The sequence below is a fragment of the Molossus molossus genome, unplaced genomic scaffold, assembly GCF_014108415.1.
Source record: "Molossus molossus isolate mMolMol1 unplaced genomic scaffold, mMolMol1.p scaffold_m16_p_14, whole genome shotgun sequence".
In the NCBI taxonomy this organism is placed as follows: domain Eukaryota; kingdom Metazoa; phylum Chordata; class Mammalia; order Chiroptera; family Molossidae; genus Molossus; species Molossus molossus.
Genome location: NW_023425349.1, coordinates 57,077,674 through 57,100,252, shown reverse-complemented (window position 1 = coordinate 57,100,252; position 22,579 = coordinate 57,077,674). Strand labels below are relative to the sequence as shown.

Genomic DNA, 22,579 nt, shown 5'->3' with positions numbered 1-22,579 from the left:
ATGGCCAAGAGACATATGAAAAAATGCTCAAAGTCACTAATCATCAGAGAAATGCAAATTAAAACCACAATGAGATATCACTTCACACCTATCAGAATGGCTGCCATCAACAAATCAACAAGCAAGTACTGCTGAGGGTGTGAAGAAAAGGCAACCTGAGTACACTGTTGGTGGGAATGCAGACTGGTGCAGGCACTATGGAAAACAGTATGGAGTTTCCTCAAAAAAATAAAAATGAAATTGCTGTTTGACCCAGTGATCCCACTTCTGGGAATATATCCTAAAAACCCTGAAACAGCCCTGGCCGGTTTGGCTTAGCAGTTAGAGCGTCGTCCTGTGGTCCAGAGAGACCCGGGTTTGGTTCCCGCTAAGGACATGTTGCAGTTAGTCCCCGGCCCTGGTTGGGTTGTGCGTGTGGCAGCCACTCGATGTGTACCTTTCACATCGATGTTCCTCTCTCTCTCTCTCTCTCTCTCTCTCTCCCTCCCACTCTATCTGAACAAAAAATGGGAAAATCTCCTCAGGTGAGGATAAAAAAGAACAAACAAAAACCCTGAAACACCAATCAGAAAGAATATATGTACCCCTATGTTCATAGCAGTGTTATTTATAATAGCTAAGATTTGGAAACAGCCCAAGTGTCCATCAGTAGATGAAATGATAAAAAAGTGGTGGTACATTTACACAATGGAATATTATGCAGCTGTAAAAAAGGACCTCTTACCCTTTGATACACCATGGATGGACCTGGAGATTATTATGCTAAGCAAAATAAGCTAGTCAGAGAAAGACAAGTACCATATGATCTCTCTTGTTTGTGGTATATAATGAAAAGAATAAATTGACTAAGAAAACAAGTCACAAGGCATGGCAGCATGGAACAGACTGACATATCTCAGAGATGGGGGGGGGGGGCAAGAAGAGATAAACCTAAAAACTTATATACTTTTATGCATAGCCCACGGACACAGACAATAGTGTGGTGAAGGCCTGGGGGTGGGTAGGGACTGGGTGGAAGGTGGTAAAAAGGGTGGGGGGAGGGTGACCTAAGAGGTAAGGGGAAGGGGGGCATCTGTAATACTGTCAACAATAAAAAAATATATATTAAAATATGATTAAAGATTAAATAAATAAAATCTGATTGGTATTATAACTAAAAAAAAAAAAAAACAGTGAAGGCAAAGGGCACTTTTGCAGGAATTGACCATTAAATCAGGGAATCTCAACTTGTTTTCTTAGGATGAGTGATGGACAATTTGCACGGAGGCTCATCATACAGAAGTGTCCTTTCTCCCTTTCATATGCACTGATGAGTCTCCCAGTCATTTTGAAGCATTGAGGTTTCCTTCCACGCTATGCTTTCCAACTCCATCGTTCCTTGTTCTCGTCTCCTTTTCCAGCTTCCAGCTTCAGTGCTTGAGCCTTCTGTCTACGTTGTCTGCAGCGCACTGGCCCAGTGAGCACCTTTGGTGATGCTCAGCCCTGACAAACTCGAACCACAGGCTGAGAATCCCTGAGTTAAGATCAGAAGTTTCAATGCCAGATTACGTCTCCTCCAACTGTGTATCTGGAGAGTAATAATGAGAAGCACTTTATATTTTCTGGATAACATAATACATTTGCAAGAAGATAAAGAAGCAGATTATATTTTTGCCCAAATACCTTTGCTTGATAAAGGGTGACCAATCAGCCCAGTTTGCCCAGGACTGTCCTGAGAGTCCATGTCCTGAGAAACCCCTTAGTCCTGGGCAAATTGGGATGGTTGATCATCCTAGGATGACTCAAACAACATTCACTGATTAGCTTTACAGCACAGAGGAGTGTTATGAAACCACTTAATGAAACCTGCCTGAGTTTGTCCAAGCCGATTAGACTACTTTAAACTTGGGCTTCTTGTGAAGTTTGGGTTCCACCCACATTAAAAAGAATTGAAAATCTTAATATAAATTTCTTCTTAGTTCAATAAGTTGAATGAGGTCTTTCTGACCTTTCATAAATGTAGACATTTAAAGTGGAATCAAGCCCATAGGTGAAGAATAAGGTTTCATGGTCAAGCCAGAGGGCCTCAAGGCCTGTTTTTTGTCACTTATCAGCTGTATGTTTTGGGGCAATTTATTTGATCTCCGTGGCCCTGTTTTCTCTAATATAAAATGGAGATAATCCTAGTATTAACTCCTTGATTTGAGGGGTGGGAGGGAAGTAAAGGAGGTACTGTACATGAAGCAGTGAACACAGTTCTTGATATACAACTTCTGTTGATCGAGCTATCTACATAAGCCAACTTGGTCCCCCATTGCAGGGAGGTTAGGACACAGAGCAATAGAAACTGTCTTCTCCCCAGCTCAACACACACACAAAACTGCTAGTCATTCTTTTTGTGGTTATTCCTCACCTGCAGACATCATTTTTCCATTGATTTTTTTCCCTTTTTTTTAGATAGAGTGAAATGGAAGGAGGGAGGGAAAGAGAGAGAGAGAGAGAGAGAGAGAGAGAGAGAGAGAAAGATCAGTGTGAGAGAGACACATCAATTGGCTACCTCCCTCACGAGCCTGGGGCCAGGGATCGAACCTGCTACCCAGGTATGTGCCCTTGACTGGGAATTGAACCCATGACCCTTTGGTCCTTGGGCAGATGCTCTAATTGCTGAGCCAAATTGGCCAGGGCTGCTAGTCATTCTTTACTTTCCAGGGCCATCCCTAAACCTTCTGATTGTGGGAGGAGAGGAGTTCTTATATTAGAGTTGTGAGGCAAAAAGAACCAGCAGTTCCAACAGCTAGCATCCTTTAAAAAGAAGAGGGATTATGGCTGATAGATTTCTCTTTGATATCACTTTAGCTTTTTGTTCCCTTTCCTTCAGCGTCTACACCCCTGCTAATATTCTTACCATTTTGTTTCTTTGAGTTCCTGTCTCGAGTGACACATTTTTCCACATCTGTCACTGTAACTTGAAAAAAAAAAAAGCATTTTTTATTTCCACAAAACACAACTCTACATCTCACACAGTGACTTAAGTTTAAATTCCAGGTTCCTATGAAACATTTTTAATCCCCTAGGACATCTGGTAGACTTCCTTCTTCCACAGATCTCAACCCCTAAGGTTAATTCAACAGTTTAGGGCACGTGATTTTGCTCCTAGATTTTCTTTAGAAATATATACTTTTATTCTTCATCCTTCCCTCAGAGATGGACCGTATTCTGAGATACTTTACAATGCATTGGTTTTCTAGCCATTCCTGATGCCAACTAATTAATTTTCACAGGAAGACATTCAAAATCCAAGTTCGTAATAGCCACTTCCTTGGACAAATTAACTCCATCTCAAGATCTTCCTGTCATTGAAACTTGCTCCCTATATTCTGGCTGTTCATGTTCTGTTAAGAATTTAGTCTTTAGAATCAGCAACCTCCACTCCCTCAATTATACTACTTTCCCAGATCCACCCACCCTCTTACAGAGTTGTGGGGAATTTCTTAACAACTACTGGAATTCCCTCCCATTTTCTACTTCCTTATTGACATCAGATAACTGTGAAAACCATCACTGGATCCTTTGGTATACTTCTCAAAGAACTGGAGAAATGTTATCTCTGAGTCATCTTAAGTTGAGAAGAAACTACATGAATGGACTCATTTTCCTGCATTTTAATCATTGCCACAGGTAAACAGAGAGATACGCTCATGGAAACATCCACTGCTGCCCTCCCACGAAGGTGGGGCTGCTAGACAGCAAAATGAGCAGGACTGCAGGAAAAGGTGATACACAGGGTCACACAGTGGCAAAGCTAAAATCAACTTTGCATAATTGAAAATAAACCCTGAAAGAAAAGACTGATAGGAAGACAGCATTTTATAAATCAGTGCATCCTGGTGAGAGCACTGCTAGCATTTGGGGTAGGACTGTTCCCTGTTCTGTGGGGCTGCCCTGCACATTTCAGCAGATTTAGCATCCTTGGCTCTGCCTAGTGGGACAACAGTAGCACCCTATACACCTCCCCACATCCCCAGCGGAGACCCTTGCAATAAAGGAAATACCATCTCTTTGTAGACAGAAGACCACTGCCAGGGCTACAAGGAACAACAGGACAGATCCCAGAACTGCCAAGTGAGTCCTTGGATTTCCTGGAACTATAGGTGGTTCTGAAAAATAAATGAATGAATGAATAAATAGACTAAAGATAAAATTTTGATGGGAAGGGGTCAAGAGAATAATCATCCTTGAAAATAATTGAGTTTAACTCTAGGTTAATTTTCTTAAATAGCAAAAGTTCCTGGCTAGCGAGTGGCTGGAATGGTGAGAGACCTCCAATGTGAAGATGAGAGCAGCATGAAAAAGCGGGGGAAGCCCAGGCTCTGGACAGATGGACCTTGGTTTAATTCTGCCACTCACGAGCTTTGCCCTCTCTGACAAGTCCTTTAACCAGACTAGAAGATGGAAACAATACTTCTGCTCGACCAATGTTTGTCAAGTGCTTGGCACAGCACCCTGGGGAGTGGCTGCTCAATACTAAATGGCAGCCTCGACTATTTCACTTTCTCTTATATTCTTTTTTTTATATATATAATTTTTATTTCTTTTTTTTTTTTCATTTATCTTTAGATAGAGCAGGAGGGAGAGGGGTGTGGAGAGAGAGAGAGAAACATTGATGTGAGAGAGACACAGTGACTGGTTGCCACCCACACGACCCCAGCTGGGGCCGGAGACAAAATGCAACCGAGGTATGTGCCCTTAGTGGGAACCGAACCCGGGACTTTCTGGTCCGCGGGCTGACACTATAACCACGGAGCCAAACTGACCAGGGCTCTCTTATATTCTTTAATACAGAAGTTAATAGCCCACTGTACATGGCAAAGATGGAATTTGAAGGCCAGCTAATACTGCCAAAGAATGCCTGTCTCCCAATTTCCATGGTCATGATCAGGGGCCAGTGTTTGTTATCTTTCCTTTCTCCACAGTCTGAATCTCAGGATGTCTAACCATTGGTACCTCTCACCAGTCTCCCAGTCTGTCTGTCTGTGGTCTCATGCAGGATGAAAAAGGGATCTCATGACACATGATGCTTAGAGACTGCTAACCTCCCACCACTAGCCTTGATCTCTGACTACCTTGTTCAAGTTTTAAAGCCACAATAGCAGTCAGCCTTCAGCTAGTAGCTTACAGTCTACAAAGCCTGTTCATATCTATTTTACTTGAATTTCAAAATAAGTTTATGACTTAGGTGTGTCAGGTATCAAAAAACAAAAAAATCCCAGGTTACAGATGAGGAAACTCCAAGCAATTAGGTGAGTTATCCTAAGTCATCCCACAAATAAGTTGTCATAAAACAGCTAATAAAAGCCTGTTCATATCTATTTTATTTGAATTTCAAAATAAGTTTATGACTTAGGTGTGTCAGGTATCAAAAAACAAAAAAATCCCAGGTTACAGATGAGGAAACTCCAAGCAATTAGGTGAGTTATCCTAAGTCATCCCACAAATAAGTTGTCATAAAACAGCTATTAAATGGCAGGAACCCACTAATACAGATCCTCCCAAAGTGACTCATACTTCAGCAAGGGCATCTCTTTCAATTTCTAAGCTTTCTTTTTCCTCTTTTTATTCATCGGACGGTCCTGGATTGTCCTATTGCTTGACTTTTCTACCCATTTTTAATTGTTTTCTCTGAAGTACCTAAAGCTTTACTGTCAACACCTAGTGAGGGAGAGGGTAGTGAGAAGTGCTGCTCAGAACACCTGTGGTTCTATATTAACATCATGCTCCCCCACCTCGCTGTTTCTAAAGGTCTGAGCCCTTCACCAGACTGTATCCTGTGTTACCCACTTTACCCATTTCTGTACAGGCAAGAGTCTCAGATCATTGTCAGACAATATAGCTCATTTACTCCTATGATAATCTTGCCCAACAGGTTATAACCTTATAGGGAAAGTAAAGCATGTAGAGGCTGAGTTACTTGCCCAGGGACACCCAGCCTTATTATGTCCTATACACTAAGCAGACTGCCCTGAGTTGGACTGTCATAGACTACCTCAGGGGAGGCAGACGGCTAGGAAGGACCTCTCCCATTTGGAATAAAATAGGAGTATTCCATTTGCTTCTTGCCATAAAAACCCTGGAAAGAAAGGAGTTGCTCTATAAACTCAGATTTGGATTCCTGAATCATAGCATGAGTTGATTATTCCTCTCAGGTGCTCCCCCAGGTCCCCCAGTCACAAGAGCATTTCCTGCATGGATGAGACTACCTGTTTTCTTATCTGTTTCTTGAAGATCGTGAACCATCTTATTCTTCTATGAGCTCCCAAATGCTTGGCACATAGGCCATATTCAATAACTATTTGTTGACATATAAATATTAAATAAATAGCCCTGGCCGGTTTGGCTCAGCAGTTTGAGCATCGGCCTGCAGTCCAGAGAGACCCGGGTTCGGTTCCTGCTAGGGACGCGTACCTCGGTTGCAGTTTGTCCCTGGGCCTGGTTGGTCGTGTGGGTGGCGGCCACTCGATGTGTCCCTTTCACATCGATGTTTCTCTCTCTCTCTCTTTCTCTCTCCCTCCCACTCTATCTGAACAAAAAATGGAAAAAAATGTCCTCAGGTGAGGATAAAAAAAATTAAAAAATAAATAAATATTAAATAAATAAATAATAAATATAGCACTATGATTTGGATGAATGGAGATGAAGAAGTAGGATGCATTTTATAAATATAGAGCTATTCATTCAACAAACAATGAATGCCTACGATGAGCAGGTATCATGCTTGGTGCCAGGAGATAGCACTAGGCACATTTTAATTGAGACATTCAGAATATTACCTGGGATGACCAACTTAGCTGTACTGTTTTCCTCAAGACCTGATCTCCGAAAAGTGCAGTAGAAAATCTCATTAGTTGTTGTGTTGATTCTAAGTATACTGGTCACATTGAGAAGTTTCTCATCTCTGTCAGAACTAGTGATGGTGGTTTTGCCATTCAGGACTCGGTGGTCACTGCTTGTCCAGGTGACTTCAGCCTCAGGGTAACCCTCAGCCTGACATGTTAGTTCATGTTCAGAGGTGTCTGGATCCACAGAAATTCTTTGGTTGATTTTACGGTATGGGGCTAGGGTATGGGCAAAAAGAAGAAAAGTCAGGGCGTTCACTTAGCACAGAACTAGACATGTGGTTTGGTGGTGCTCACATTAGAAAGAATATACATCCAGGCTGGTTCTCACGGAAATCAGCTTAATGTTCAGATGTCTCAGCAGTGGAGAACCCCTGTTAGTTCTGCTTCAACTCTTCTATTCATACTTGGGCCAAGTTTGGGCTTAAAGGAACCACTATCTTGCTATAAATATCATATTGCTATTTTTATTGGGCTCAAAGTAAATATAAAGACTAATTTTTTAAATTGTCATCTTTAAACCAGTGGTCCTTCTATTCAAATAAAAACTACACCTGTCCATTTATTCAAGTCTTCATGTGTTTCTCAGTAAAGTTTTATAGTTTTTACATAGAACGCATTTCTTCTTAAATTTATTCTTGGATATTTTGTTTTTGTTGTTATAATGTTGTCTTCATAAACATGAACCTCTCCAGATGGCAAGCACTGTTTCTTAGACTACTGACTAAACAAACAAAAAATCTGATCCTGATGTGCCATTCACTTTTCAACGTTAGGTCAATGATCAGAAATTAGGTATGAAAATAGTATGATGTTGTAAAAACTGACACATGTTCCTGGATGAAACTTTAAAAAATCTAAATATTTCAAAAAATAGTTTTAGATTTACAGAAAAGTTGCAAAGATAGTAAGAGTTCTCCGGACCGCAGGCCAACACTCTAACCGCTGAGCCAAACTGGCCAGGGCGTAAGAGTTCTTATATACTTCTCGCCCAGCTTCCCCCACTGTTAACATCTTACTTTACCAGGGTACATTTTTTATAACTAGGAACCAACATTGGTACGATACCATTAATAAACTTCACACTTTGTTCCATTTCCATTTCACTAGTTTTTCCCTAATGTCCTTTTTCTGTTGTAGGATCTCATCCAGAATACTACATTATAATACTTATTTTTTTAAAGTTTGTTTATGCTGGCTATTTTAATAAATCATTTAAATAATTATATGCAAGGAAGAAAGTTTGATTAAATTATAGATCATTGGTTTGGCTCCCTTTTAGGGTTAAGATACCCAGTGTACTATTATTTAGTGCATTTATCACCTAAGATATTTATTCATGTTTATTCATTACAAGCATGTTAACATCTTGTTATTCTGTTTGTATGATCTTTCTTTTACTCCTATAATACTACTGGTCCACCTAGAGCCTTAATTCTGTATTTTTTTCATGAAGTCATAACAATGGCTTTGTGATATGAGATATATATATATATATATATATATATATATATATATTCCTCACCTGAGTACATTCTTGCATTTATCTTGAGATAGAGCAGTAGGGAGATGGGGAGGAAGAGAGACAGAGAAACATTGATGTGAGAGAGACACATCGAGTGGTCGCCACCCACACAACCCCAACCGGGGCTGGGGACAAACTGCAACTGAGGTATGTGTCCTTAGTGGGAACCAAACCTGGGCCTCTCTGGTCTGTGGGCTAAAGCTCTAACCTCTGAGCCTAACTGTCCAGGGCGAGACATGATATATTTACAGAGATTTAATATAGCCAGGAATAAGCAAAACTGAAATAATGATGTTATATTTTTATACTTTCAAAAAATTTTTTTTCCTTTATTGATTTTTTTAGACAGGGGGAGAGAGATAGAAACATCAATGAGAGAGAACAACAATTGGCAACCTACTGCATGCCCCTCACTGGGTGTTTGGCCCACAACCTGGGCATGTGCCCTGACTGGGAATTGAACCAGTGACCTCTTGGTGCAAGGGTTGATGCTCAACACTGAGCCACATTGGCTGGGCTATTTTTGTGCTCTTAAATGAATAAAACCACAAATGAAAACATTGAAAATCAACATAATGACAATTTGAAAGCACATAAATATTGTTTTCATGAGTACTTGAATCCTCAATCTTATATCTGTTATGTTGAAGAATCATCAAAAATAACAAATCTACTAATTATACTTCATAAAATAACATTACCATAACAGGGTCTAGTTCATATAGCACATAGCTTGATTTCTGGGCAATTAAAATGTCAAGCCTAAAATCACAGTTAATGGTAAAGAGTTAAAGGTAAAATGTTTGCTTGTTTACTCTTCCATTATCATTTTTAATGGTATAAGAATAAAGGAGAATGTTGTTTCATGCCTAGGCATATGTATAAATGTGGTACACCTATAAGGGTCCAATAAATGAGTGGATTCATTCTACTCATTGATTAAATATCCCCTACATTAGTCTCTAAAGTGAGGCATATGTATTGGGACATAGAAAGAAAATATTAGAACTTCCACTTATATGTGTTTTTATTGTAACAATTAAGAAATAATCTAAACTTATAAGCTTTACTGATTGACACTGGGCCTCACTTTGTGTGACACAGTAGGTCTTGTGGGAAGAGAGGAGTTTGTAATACCAAAGGGAGGGCAGTGACTTGTTTGGGCTTATTACTGATTTTCAGATTCTCTTATCTGGTTTTAACTTAACTAACCTGCCTGCAAAATAAAAAACTAATTGAAAAGTTCCCGACAAAGAAACTGAGGATTGAAGATAGTACTAATAATTCAAGCATAAAGCAAAAGGAAATAGCAGGAGTAACACTTTTTATCATCACTTTATGAAGTTAAACCAGTAAGTACCTAATTGAAACTGAAAGGTATTGGTTAAAATGAAACCTCAAGGTTGTCAAGACCATCCACCTTTATTAATGATGAATTTCATCTAAGATATGTTATGCCTTAAAATATTAGCTAATGATAGTAAAGCATCATAATTACCAAGAAACATTTTATTTTATCCTTTTAAATTTCTAATTTTATACATTACAGAATGTACAATGTATTAGTTTGAACCATATGAAATTGGTGATGCTCAATTTATTCTGCTTTTTAAAATTGTCAAATTCTTATGATATAACCTATGTATTAGCACAATATATTCCCTATGGTGGATTTAAAATCAACACACAACTCGATACACACTCTGGAGGTATAAACACAGGCAGTAAAACCTGGTTGTTAAGGGCACATATCAGAGCCAGATTGCTTTTGTTTAGAACCTGGCTTCACCACTTAATAGCTGAATAAAATAAACTTGGGCAAATCACTTAATTTCTTTGGATCTCAGTTTCCTTATGTATAAAATAATAACATCACATATCATTGAATCTAAGATGCCACATTGACAGATACCTTCAGACTTCAAAGATATAAAATGTAAAAAATATGCATCTTAGACATGATGAAGCCCAATTTCAGTTAAGGTCTTGAATGTATAAAAGGACACTTCATTTTCCCTGCTATTAGGTTCAATGATCAAAGGAAAACAACATTTTCATTGGAAAGTCAGATGCCTGAAAATTTGGTATTTAAACTAAAAAACAAGAAAGGTGCAATAATATCCACACTCAAAGTGATAGTAATGATTAAGTTAATCCTAAACCAAACTCTTTCAAATTTCAGTTTTGAAATACTTCACCTTTAAAATGCCACGGTGAGTCAACTCCCGGTGGGGAAGCTATGTTACCAGGGTTGCAATGATGGGAAGAGAAGCCTGAAAGTGTTACTGTGAAATCATTTGCATATGGAGGTGACTAGAAGCTCTGCTCCTTGAATTATATAGCTGATGTGACCTGGACTCTAAACTTCTACTGGGGGCACTGCCTCAATTGAAACTTGGTGGCTGCTCAATTCAACCCCCAAGACCACTGTATGACAACAAGATGAATGGGGAGTAGGATGCCAATTTATTAATTTATAATACAAAATAAAAGGGTCAAACAAATCAGATGTTGGTTATGTGCATTACTCCACCAGGGACCTCTCCCTGGAGAAACCATCAGAGCCAGAGATTTCCCACTGTGTCAAACCATAGGAAAGGAAATTGCAGCTCCATCAGGGACATTACAGAGCCCGGGTGAACTGGAAGAACGCCCTTCCTCACTACAGAGACAGCTGTCCCACTCTCTACACACTCCTTACTGGCTAATGAGAGACCTTTTCTAGAAGCAGAAACTTACCTTCTATACTTCTTTCTACCTTACTTGCCAGGCTTTATGCTCTTCGTCCCCACCACAGATCCAGCAATGCTGGCTGTTTCTAGAGTTAAGTCTTGATAATTTCCTTCATGCATTGAAACACAGTAAGTGCCTGACATTTGCTGATGGATTGAAGAGAAGTTAAAAACCCCAACTTAGAATCTCACTATTCTATTTTCACAAATATGACTTTTCTGGAGAAGCATATGGTAAAATACAATTAAAATTAAATCTACTTCACAACACAAGTGACATTTTCTTAACAGCAATAGCATTAATTGAGCCAGAATCAAAGACCCAGTAATACAACATAAAATAGATGTATTTCTCCTAATTCTTATATAATTTTGGTTTTGATGTTATAATGATCAGTTATCCTTTTATGATAAATTCAAGCTTTTCTACTTATTTACCTTCAGATTGATGGTAGTTATCCCAGGAATAACAAGACCAAGTGATGATGATTTAATTCTAGTCACATATTAAAAGGTGAAAAAGAGTCCTGCCCATGTGGTTGAGTGTTGACCATGCACCAAGAGGTCGCCAGTTCGATTCCTGGTCAGGGCACATGCCCAGGTAGTGGGCCAAATTCCCAGTGGGGGGTATGCAGGAGGTGGAAAATCAATGTTCTCTCTCATCGATGTTTCTCTCTCTCTCTCCCTCTCCCTTCCTCTCTCTCTAAAATCAATAAAGAAAAAAAATAAGGTGAAAAAAGGAGGCAGATAATTTCAAAACTGTAAGTAAAGAGGGAAGATTTCAGCTTAAGATCAGAAAGTAATTTCAATAGGGGTGTCATTGTGGGAAGCATGTGAGCAGAAGACCCTTTGGGGGAATTTCTGTTCCTTGGGAGTTTAAGTTAGCTGCTCTTGCCTGGGATCCTTTCAGCTCTCAATTCTAAGAACCTTAGCAGTGAGCAGAGGTGGTCAGTTAAGGTGTTTTCCTTTACTTAGCTAGCAGCCATTCAAACTTTGAACCCAGATGACCTGATGACATATATGTGGTTCAGAACCCAGGGATCTGTCACTTACAGTTCCTCTTTAACATTCTAAGATAACATTGGTATAGATTTTCAAGATGAACGCCTAGTGAGCATCGTTTATACCATCTCTAAGGAAGAACAGTATCCTCTATACTTGATACTAATTATATTTTGCTTTCATAAATTGACTTTAAGTTTTTAAAACATGAACCTTATAGTGAGGTTTGCCTTTTTTTTTAAATCCTTACTGAGGATAATTTTCCATTGCTTTTTAGATAGAGTGGAATGGAGAAAGGGAGGGAGAGAGAGAAGAAGGAAGAAACATCAATGTGAGAGAGACACATTGATTGGTTGCCTCCTGCACGACCCTCACCAGGGCCTGGAATCAAACCTGCAACCCAGGTACATGCCCCTGACTGGTAATCAAACCCAAGACCCTTTGGTCTGTGGGCCAGCACTCTAACCACTGAGCCAAACCGGCCTGGGCTAGTGAGGTTTGCTTTTAATATGTTTATTTGAGTTTGACATAGTTTAAAAGGAAGGGAAATGCAGGCAGACCTAATAAAATAAAAATAGTTGTTGGACAAAAACAACAACAATAACAAATCCCAGAGGGAACACACAAATAGTGGTTACCTGGTTATCTTCACATGCCATGGAAGATGGTGGTGAAGGGAGTAGGGACACTTTTATAATTCATTTTATTTCCTTCCATAGTATCTGAATTATTTGCAAGTACAAGTATTACTTTTCTAATAATAAAATAAAAACTGATAATTCATTTTTGGGAAAACTGAACATTCTGTAGAACATGGCTCTGCCATGTTTGGCTCTGGATTTATAGTGACTGTCAAGTAGGAGAGGCTCAAGAAATGCTCACTGGGCCCTGGCTAGTGTGGCTCAGTTGGTTGGAGCATTGTCCAAAGCACTGAAGGGTTGCCAGTTCGATTCCAGGGTACATGCCTAGGTTGCAGGTTTGATCCCCCATGGGAGCATGTGTGGGAGGCAACCAATTGATGTTTCTCTCTTTCTCTCTCTCTTCCTTCCCCTCTCTCACTAATCAGGAAAATATGTCCTTGGGTGAAGATTTTTTTTAAGAAAAAGAAATGCTAATTGGATGAGTGTATGAATGAACGAATGAACATATTGCTTCAGTGGAGAGTAAGAGTGGACTTCCAAGAAGTTCTCAACAGACATATGATTTAATAAAGGTTGAGCCTCTTAATCTATAATAATTCTTACCATTAACTTTTAAAGTAATCCGCTTGTAGTCGGCGCCACCGTAGCTGATCAAGCAGTAGTAAACCCCTGCATCCTGCAATTTCACATCTGTGATCTGAAGTGCAGCCTTTCCCAAAAAGAGCTGGTCTTTCAACAGATGGGCCCTCTGGCTGTAGCTACTGTGTTGAAACTTCGGGTCTTCCTCTCCATTTACAAACTGAATAACTTTCTTTCGCCCTTTTTCCCAGTAGACAACTAATGCAAACAGGTCTAACTGTGTTACTACTGGAAATTGGCATTCCATTGTCACATTGCTGCCATACTCTACCACATACAGGTCCTTAGGAACTGTGATAGTAAATGCTGGAAAAAAAAAAGACCAATCTTTAGAACACGAAAAATTCCTCAAAAAATTTACACAATGAGTACACAGTTTACAAACACTGTACCTGGTAACTTATGTGACAATTATGTTTAAGGACTTACTTCTCTAAAATATGTATTTTATCTGGTGGGTTTGACATGCATTTTGGGATGCTGTATCTCATCCCAGAGATAAAATAATAAAATGAGCTAAACAAGTTGTTGTCCCAAAATTCTTATATATACATTACTGTAGAAATATTATATGGTGACGGGGTACTTAAAACCTGAAAACTTTGTCTCATGTGGACATCCCCAGAATGTCCTTTGACTGGATACCTATTTGCTTTCTGCATAGTCTGAATGCTAGATTCCAATACAGTCATGCACTGCTTAATAATGAGGATACATTCTGAGAACTGCATTGCTAGGTGATTCTGCTGTTGTGCAAACATCATAGAGTGCACTTATACATACTTAGATAGAACAGCATTCTACACACCTAGGCTGAATGATACAGCCTAGTTACTGTACCAAACAGCATGACATTAAATTAAGCACAAGAGAAAATTATGTAATCAAGAGACATGGTAAACAAGATGTATAAGGCTGCTATTGGCCTAACATGGCATAATGTTTAGAAACAAACTTTTTTTTTAGAAAGAGTACACTCTAAAACAACAATAAAAAGTATTTCATAGTAAATACATAAACCAGCAACATAGTAATTTATTATCAGTATCAAATACTATGTATTCTATATAATTGTATGTGCTATACTTTTATACAACTGGCAGGCAGTCTGTTTATACCAATCTCACCACACACTTGAGTAATGTGTTGCATTGTGACATGATGGCTACAGTATTACTAGGTGATAGGAAGTTTTTAGCTCCATTATAATCTTAAGGGAACACCATGGTATATGCAATCAATCATTGACGAAAACATGTTCACGCAGCACATGACTGTAGCCTGAAACTCTTGATCAGCTGTCTGGCCAGAGGTAAATGGGTATAGAGATTTAGGAAGGGTCTTAGGATGATGCCAGTATTGTTGTTACCCAGACACTTTCCATAATTCTTCCTTAGAATATACTGTTCAGGGAAAAGCTAGGTTACCGAACAAGGTAGATAAAATGATCCTTCTCTTGCTGAAAACAAACAAATATTATAGGCCATTTCCTCAGATATTTTCAGTAAGTATACCTGAGAAATGGACAATGCATAATGGATAATGGATAATGAGTTAATTCTGTTTTCTTTCATTTGTCGATCTTGTCTAAATCTTTGTCCAATGATACAAGTTTATGAAACAAAGAAGTAAAAATAGAATGCCCTCTCTATTAAAAATTATATGCATTTAAATTATTTTAGTTTTTAACTTATGGTTAAAATATTTAAGATTTGGTGTCTCACCTTTCAACAAATGACAGTAGGCCATGACTGTAAAAAGTATCCTCATTTTTCTGAAATGACCTAATTATGGAAAACACAAAAAGGAAACTGCCTTACTCAATAATTAAATACCCAGACATTACAGGACCTAGTGGTTCTAACTGAAATAGTCTTCTGATAACCAGATAATAACAGATTTGTAAGTGCAGAAATGCAGCAGGGATTTAGAACTCAATACTGTCACTTACTATCCAGGAGCCACCTTGGCTGCTTTGGCTCAGTGGTTAGAGCATCGGCCTGTGGACCAGAGAGACCCGGGTTCAGTTCCCACTAAGGGCACGTACCTGGGTTGCAGTTTGTCCCCGGCACTGGTTGGGGTCGTGTGGGTGGCAACCACTTGATATGTCTCTCTCACATCAATGTTTCTCTCTCGTTCTCCCTCTCTCCCTCTAATGAAGATGAATGCAAAAATATCCTCGAGTGAGGATTAATATATATATATATCCCAGAGCCATCTAAAGCCAAATTTTAAAAAAGCTACAATTGCCCTGGCCGGTTTGGCTCAGCGGTTAGAGCGTCGGCCTGCGGTCCCGAGAGACCCGGGTTCGGTTCCCGCTAAGGGCATGTACCTCGGTTGCAGTTTGTCCCCGGCCCTGGTTGGTCGTGCAGGTGGCGACCACTCGATGTGTCCCTTTCACATCGATGTTTCTCTCTCTCTTCCTCTCTCCCCCTCCCACTCTACCTGAACAAAAAATGGAAAAATGTCCTCAGGTGAGGATAAAAAATAAATAAATAAAAATAAAAAAGCTACAATGAATGAAAAATTTTAAATTTAATTACAAGCCTCACAAAAAAATTACAATGTACACTCAAAAGAAGCCAAGAAGCAAATATTGCACCAAAATACTCTCCATTATTTCATGTTTTGTTTTGTTTTTTTCTTCAGTATAACATATCTAGAAATCCAAAGTTGCCCTTTGCAAAATGTCAAGGCTGGGAGAACCTGACTTCTATATCATCCAACCTCTTAATGCTTCTCATCCCACCTCTGCAGTAGCTGAATACTTTCATCATACCCTTTAACTAACTATTCAAGCCTTCCACATCACTACCCAACCAGCCATGCCAGTTCTCCCCCAAATGCTATCCTTCAAAATCTTCTCTTCTGCCCTTCACTTATTCGAGATAATAAATACTGTCCTTGCAATAAACTGATTCCACTAGTAGCAGGGAGAAACAGTTGGATTTGCCTAATTCATACTAAGATATGAATGACTCACAGCCATTCTTTCAGGGGTGTTTGCCTAGTGTTTTGCCATCATGCTTGAAATTCTCCCAATTCTTTCTCAGCAAACTTTGATTGAGCATCTCCTCTGTGCCAGGCACTATTTTAGGCACTGGGGATAAATTAGCAAACAGAAAAGAAGACTTACTCTCTTCTTGGAGTTTATACTCAAGTATGGAAGTAAATTTAAAAAATTGTACTGGATTTCATCCAAGCTGTTAATTTAATAAAACAATTTATCTCTTGTGTTATACATACATTTATACACTTTGAGAAGAAAGTCAGTTTTCCACCTTAGGGTGTCTTTGACCTCTGCATACATACAAGAACTCACAAATGATCAATTAATCAATGCTACACATATATAAGGTGGAAGATTAATGCTCCTAATATACACATAGCTCCTAAAAATCAATAAGAAAACTACCCACAACCCAACAGGAAAATGAACAAAAGGTTCTAATATACAGGTCAGAGAATATGACATTTAAACAAAGAATGCTCAACCTCACCAATTTAAAAAAAGTATAAAATTAAGACATGAGATACCATTTTTCACTTATTAGCTTGACCAAAATTACAAAAATTCCTAATATTTAGTGTTTTTGAGGATATGAACCTCTTACCCTCTAATAGTAGGGAGAATATAAAGCTGTGTAACCTTATGGAGGGCAATTTGGTAGTCTCTATTAAAAATGTAAATGTAGCCCTGGCCAGTTTGACTCAGCAGTTAGAGCGTCGGCCCGCGGACCAGAGAGTCCCGGGTTTAGTTCCCACTAAGGGCACATCCCATGGTTGCAGTTTGTCCCCAGTCCCTGTTGGGGTCATGTGGCAACCAGTCGATGTGTCTCTCTCACATCAATGTTTCTCTCTCTCTCTTCCTCCCTCTCTCCTTCCTGCTCCATCTGAAGATAAATGCAAAAATGTCTTCAGGTGAGGATTAAAAAAAAAAAGTAAATGTATATGTCATATGAGCTTTCACTTCCTCTTTTAGAAATATATCCTACAAAAACAAAAACAAACACATATAACAACATATGTAAAAGAATGCTTATATTAGCCCCAAACTGGGAATACCCTAGATAACCTATGTGGTCAAATAAATTTTTGTATAGTCATACAATGTAATACCATTAAGGACAGAATTAAATACATGTATATGTATTGATTGTGCAGAGATGTAGAAAGTAAGTTGCAGAACAGTATTTGTAGCAGATATCACTTTTTTTAAAAGCAAAATCTGTGTGTGTGTGTGTGTGTGTGTGTGTGTGTATTTAAATATAGATGTCCAGGGTAAGCCATATCAAGATGCTGACAGTTGTTATCTTTTGGAATGAAATTAGAGGAAGAATAGGTAGGTTTTCGCCTCTCTATAGTTTTTTTTTTTTTAACTTTATTTATTTTTTCATCACCATCTATCCCCTCTATGCCCTCTTTCACCTCCACCTCCCTCCCTCCACCCTCCCCAACCCCCGCAGTCATCACACTACTGTCCATGTCCATGAGTTCTCGCTTTTTCACTCAATCCTTCCACTCCCCCAACAACCCCCCACCCCACGCCACCCTAGCTGTCTGCCTGCTCTCTGTCTACTAGTTTGTCTCTATTTTGTTTGTTAATTCAGTTTGTTCATTAAATTCAACATGTGAGTGAAATCATACAATACTTGTCTTTCTCTGACTGGCTTATTTCACTTAATTAATGTTCTCCAGGTCCATACATATTTATAGTTTATTTGGTTGTTGTTAATCCTCACTCAAGGGTATTTTTTCCATTGATTTTCTTTTTCTTTTTTTTTTTTTTTATCCTCACCCGAGGACATTTTTCCTTTTCTGTTCAGATAGAGTGTGAGGAAGAGAGAGAGAGAGAGAGAAAAAAAAACATCGACGTGAAAGGGACACATCAAGTGGCTGCCACCCGCACGACCCAACCAGGGCCGGGGACAAACTGCAACGGAGGTACATGCCCATAGTGGGAATGAACCTGGGTCTCTCTGGACCGCAGGCCGACGCTCTAACTGCTGAGCCAAACTGGCCAGGACTTTTCCATTGATTTTTAAAAATATTTTCTTTTTGGAGACAGTGGAAGGGAGGGGGTAAGGTAGGGAGAGGGAAAGAGAGAAACATCAGTGTGAGAGAAACACATTGATTGGTTGCATCCTGTATGTGCCCCAACCAGGGCTGGGTATCAAATGTGCAACCCAGGTGCTGCCCTTGACCAGGAATCAAACCCAAAATCCTTTGGTCTGTGGGCCAACGCTCTAACCACTAAACCACACTGGCCAGGGCCATGCTTATAGTTTTTTTAAAAAAAGAAAGGACAGAAGAAAAGAAAGAAACAAACAGAAAGGCAGGGGAGATAAAATTGTGAAAGATTTCTTTAGAGTTTTTCAAATAAATGGTTATGTTTTACTTTTATTCTCAGTAAAAAAAATAAAAACAAAATTTAATAAACTATTTCACCTTGCCAAGCTGCAGAGTATTTGGCAGAGAGAGTAGTATAATGAAAAGAACCCCACTGACCAGAGTGGCTCAGTTGGTCGAACGTCATCCCGTGCACCAAAAGTTTTCCGGTCAATTCCCGATCAGGTTGCAATCTTTCTGGGAAAAAAATTTCATTTTATTTATTTATTATTAAAGTTATTTGGGTGAAACTGGTTAATAAAATTATATAGGTTTCAGGTGTACAGTTCTACAACACATCATCTATATATTGTATTGTGTTCATCACCCCAAGTCAAGTCTCCTTCCATCACCATTTAATCAAAAGGCCTTTAAAATATTCCGACTCTTTGACTAAGTACTTATGCTTCCAAGAGTTTACCTGAAGAAATAATCAGCCATGCCCCAGAGAACAAAAGTGTCCAGTGAATGGCTAAAACAGTAAATCACTGTAACTAAATAATCTTTATGCACAACATGGGGGATTATTTCTGTTTGGTTATCTAACACCATGGAATATAGCCATTTAAAAAATCACATTTAGGAAAGGGAACTCACTATATGGGAGAGCATAATTGCCAATGATACATCAGAAAAGGTACTCATACATATATAGGGTACTCATACAACTCAACAAAAGGAAGACAAAGAACCCATTTTAAAAATGGGCAGAGAACCTAAAGAGACACCTCTCCAAAAAGGACATACAAATGGCCAAAAGATATATGAAAAAATGTTCAACATCATTAATCATCAGAGAGATGCAAATTAAAACAACAATGAGGTATCACCTCACACTTGTCAGAATGACTGTCATCAACAAATTATCAAACAGTGCTGGCGAGGGTGTGGAGAAAAGGGGACTCTAGTACATTGCTAGTGGGAATGCAGACTGGTGCAGCCACTATGGAAAACAATATGGTGTTACCTCAAAAAGTTAAAAATGGAACTTCCATTTGACCCAGTGATCCCACTTCTAGGAATATACCCTAAGAAGCCTGAAACACCAATCAGAAAGAATATATGTACCCCTATGTTCACAGCAGCACTATTTACAATTGCTAAGATCTGGAAACAGCCCAAGTGTCCATCAACAGATGAGTGGATAAAAAAGCAGTGGTACATATACATAATGGAATACTATGCAGCTGTAAGAAAGATCTCTTATCCTTTGAAACAACATGGAGGGACCTGGAGAGTATTATCCTAAGCGAAACAAGCCAATCAGAGAAAGACAAATATCACATGATCTCACTTATTTGAGGAATATAATGAACAAAACAAACAAACAAAATAGATTCAGAGACACAGAAGTAGGGTACAGACTGACAAACCTCAGAAGAGGGGATGGGGGGGGATTAACCACAGAATTTATATGCATGTATACAGAACCATGGACATAGACAACAATGCTGGGGATGGGGTGGGGGTTGGGGGACCAGGAGGAGGGTATTAATGGGGGGAAAAGGAGAAACATCTGTAACAAAAATAAATTAATAAAACTTTTTAAAAAATAAATAAATAATTTAGAAGGCTATTTAAGCCATAGAAAATCATCCACAGTTGTTTATATTTTCATTTTAGGTGCAAAAAAACAAGGTGGAACAATGGTACTTAGAGTACTCCCTGTGTTATAAGACAAACCCAAACTACTTTTACATAAGCCAAGGTCCTTATGTCTAGGAAATGTTTTACCCCCATCCTCTCCCCCTGCCCTGCCCCTAGGCTCCTTTCAGGATTTCTTTAGGTCCCCAGAGCAGACAGGGCAAAGAACTCAGGCTGTAGTATCCTGAGTCTTACACAGCAGGAAAGGACCTTAGGAGGTGCTGCCTGTGTGCTGACTTACCCACAGCATGCTGCTAGTGAGTGGCTGAGGATGGACCTGGACCCAGGTGATCCAACCCCCAGCCTAGAAATTTCCCTCTAGAGTCTAGACCCTCTACCGACCTCAGGACCATATTTATGAACATACAGAAATATGTACTTACAAGATGACATTAAGCAAAACAGGATTCCGCCTAGAGAAAGGCCAAACGCGTTACCTTGTTCTGATTAACCTTGACAAGTGGGCTCTAGTGCCCGCTCCCCACTCTCAACCATCGAGCTTCCCTTTTCCCTTATCCTCTCTCCTCAAAGAAGGGGGACTAGAGGCCGTACATTCTTCAAGTGCCGGCGAGACAGACAGGGACTCCGGCCGGGGGGCCCCTCGCGGGGAGAACGCTCCCTACCTGCGGGACGCCGCGCCGGGACTCTAGCGGAGCCCGCGGAGGTCGGCAGGCTAATGAAGCTCCCAGAGAGGAAGAGGTTAAGTCCCCGCCCTGCCCCGCCAGAGTTCCCACCGCTGTCTTCCAGGCCAAAGAGCGGATTCTATGCTCCTGGAAGAGAAGATATATTTACATGAAACCAATAGTGAAACTTACCACCGAGGTTTCCCAGAAATCATCTTCTTTCTGAAAAGGAAAGCTTCAGGAATAATACAGTCAGCATCCGATGTTTTAAAAGAAGATTTATAACAAACCGGCTCCTGAAATCATCACAAAGATTTCAGATGTTGCTTTCACAGAATTCGGACACCTTAAATTCTGCCATCAGGTTCTCCACTTAATTCTGCAACATACAGCAAGTAAAAGGCAGGCCAATATGGCTTTGCTTTTTATTGTGGAAGGTGGGCGTGTGTATATAATAGGAAATACATTTTTAAACGGTGTCTTGTGATACTTCCTCAGAGTTCCTCGACATAATGAAACTTCAATTGCCTCGTCATTAAAAGAACTTCCCATCATGAGTTACGATTTGTAAGAATGCTCTGGACCACTGTTCTCTTGCTATTGAGGCTGGGATAGCATATTCTAGGTGAGTATTAAGAAGATCCTTCTGGTAAGGATCAGATGAGCCCAACTGAAACATGTGACTCACACTGAGGGTAGTGGCATAATTTACTTAAGCAGTAACCACTAGTAGACTTTTAGGTGCTTGCCTCTCTTTCTCTTTCCCTCCTTCTTCTTTCTTTCTTTGTAAACTTTGTAATTTTTAAATTGTTATGTTGAACTCTTCATTGTTTGTTTTTCCTTCTTATTCATTTCAACTGCAATGGAAAATACTATATAATGAATGAGTACTGAGATGTCCATTAACTTGGTTATGGCATTTCATTCCCAAGTAAGAATTTTTACAGTCTCAGAATAGCACATATTTATTTTTATTTTTAACTCGGATACTGCCTTAAAATCTTGTGGGGAGTTAGTTGGAACATCATTCTGTACACCAAAAGGTTGTGGGTTTGATCCCGTAAGGGTGCATAGGGGAGGCAACCAATTGATGGTTCTCTCTCACATTAATATCTCTCTCTCTCTCGCTCGCTCAAAAAAAAAAAAAAAAATCAATAAACATAACCTTGGGTGAGGATTTAAAAAAATCTGGTGAGAAATGTGAAATTCTCTTTAGCCTCAATAAAATCACAATAGACTTGGAGATTTAGCTCAAAATGCTCCCTCTTGCAAATCTCTTTTTGAGGCCACAGAGTGGAACGGAGCAGTGTTTTTCCAAATTTAGTTCTTCTGATATTTTTTATTTAATCTGTTTCAATGACCATCAAGACCCCAGAACATATATGTCATGACCTGCTAGTGTGGTCCTGCCTATCTGAAAAAACTGACTCCAGCGCCACCTACCAGTAACTGAGTAATTTTGGGCAAAGAATTTACTGAGTAGTCAGGATTAAGACATCTCCTCTTATATGGC

At 39.4% G+C, this 22,579-nt stretch overlaps 1 protein-coding gene across 9 annotated transcripts; it reads right to left on the bottom strand.

Moving 5' to 3' along the window:
* Positions 1-1,168: 1,168 nt before the first annotated feature.
* On the bottom strand, positions 1,169-21,474 carry CD274 (CD274 molecule). 9 transcript variants are annotated; one of them, XM_036261587.1, is made up of 8 exons: positions 21,259-21,474; positions 18,920-18,997; positions 15,136-15,195; positions 13,376-13,717; positions 6,807-7,091; positions 4,032-4,136; positions 2,885-2,944; positions 1,169-1,567 (listed from the first exon to the last, which is right to left on the bottom strand). In XM_036261587.1, exons 2-8 carry the CDS (start codon positions 18,945-18,947, stop codon positions 1,545-1,547), a joined length of 903 nt encoding a protein of 300 aa, XP_036117480.1. In that variant the 5' UTR covers positions 18,948-18,997; positions 21,259-21,474; the 3' UTR covers positions 1,169-1,544. The 9 variants fall into 9 exon arrangements, with proteins under 9 accessions (XP_036117480.1, XP_036117478.1, XP_036117477.1 ...); XM_036261585.1 differs by having other exon boundaries at positions 18,920-18,993; XM_036261584.1 differs by lacking the exon at positions 21,259-21,474 and adding an exon at positions 21,067-21,195.
* Between the last annotated feature and the right edge of the window lie 1,105 nt (positions 21,475-22,579).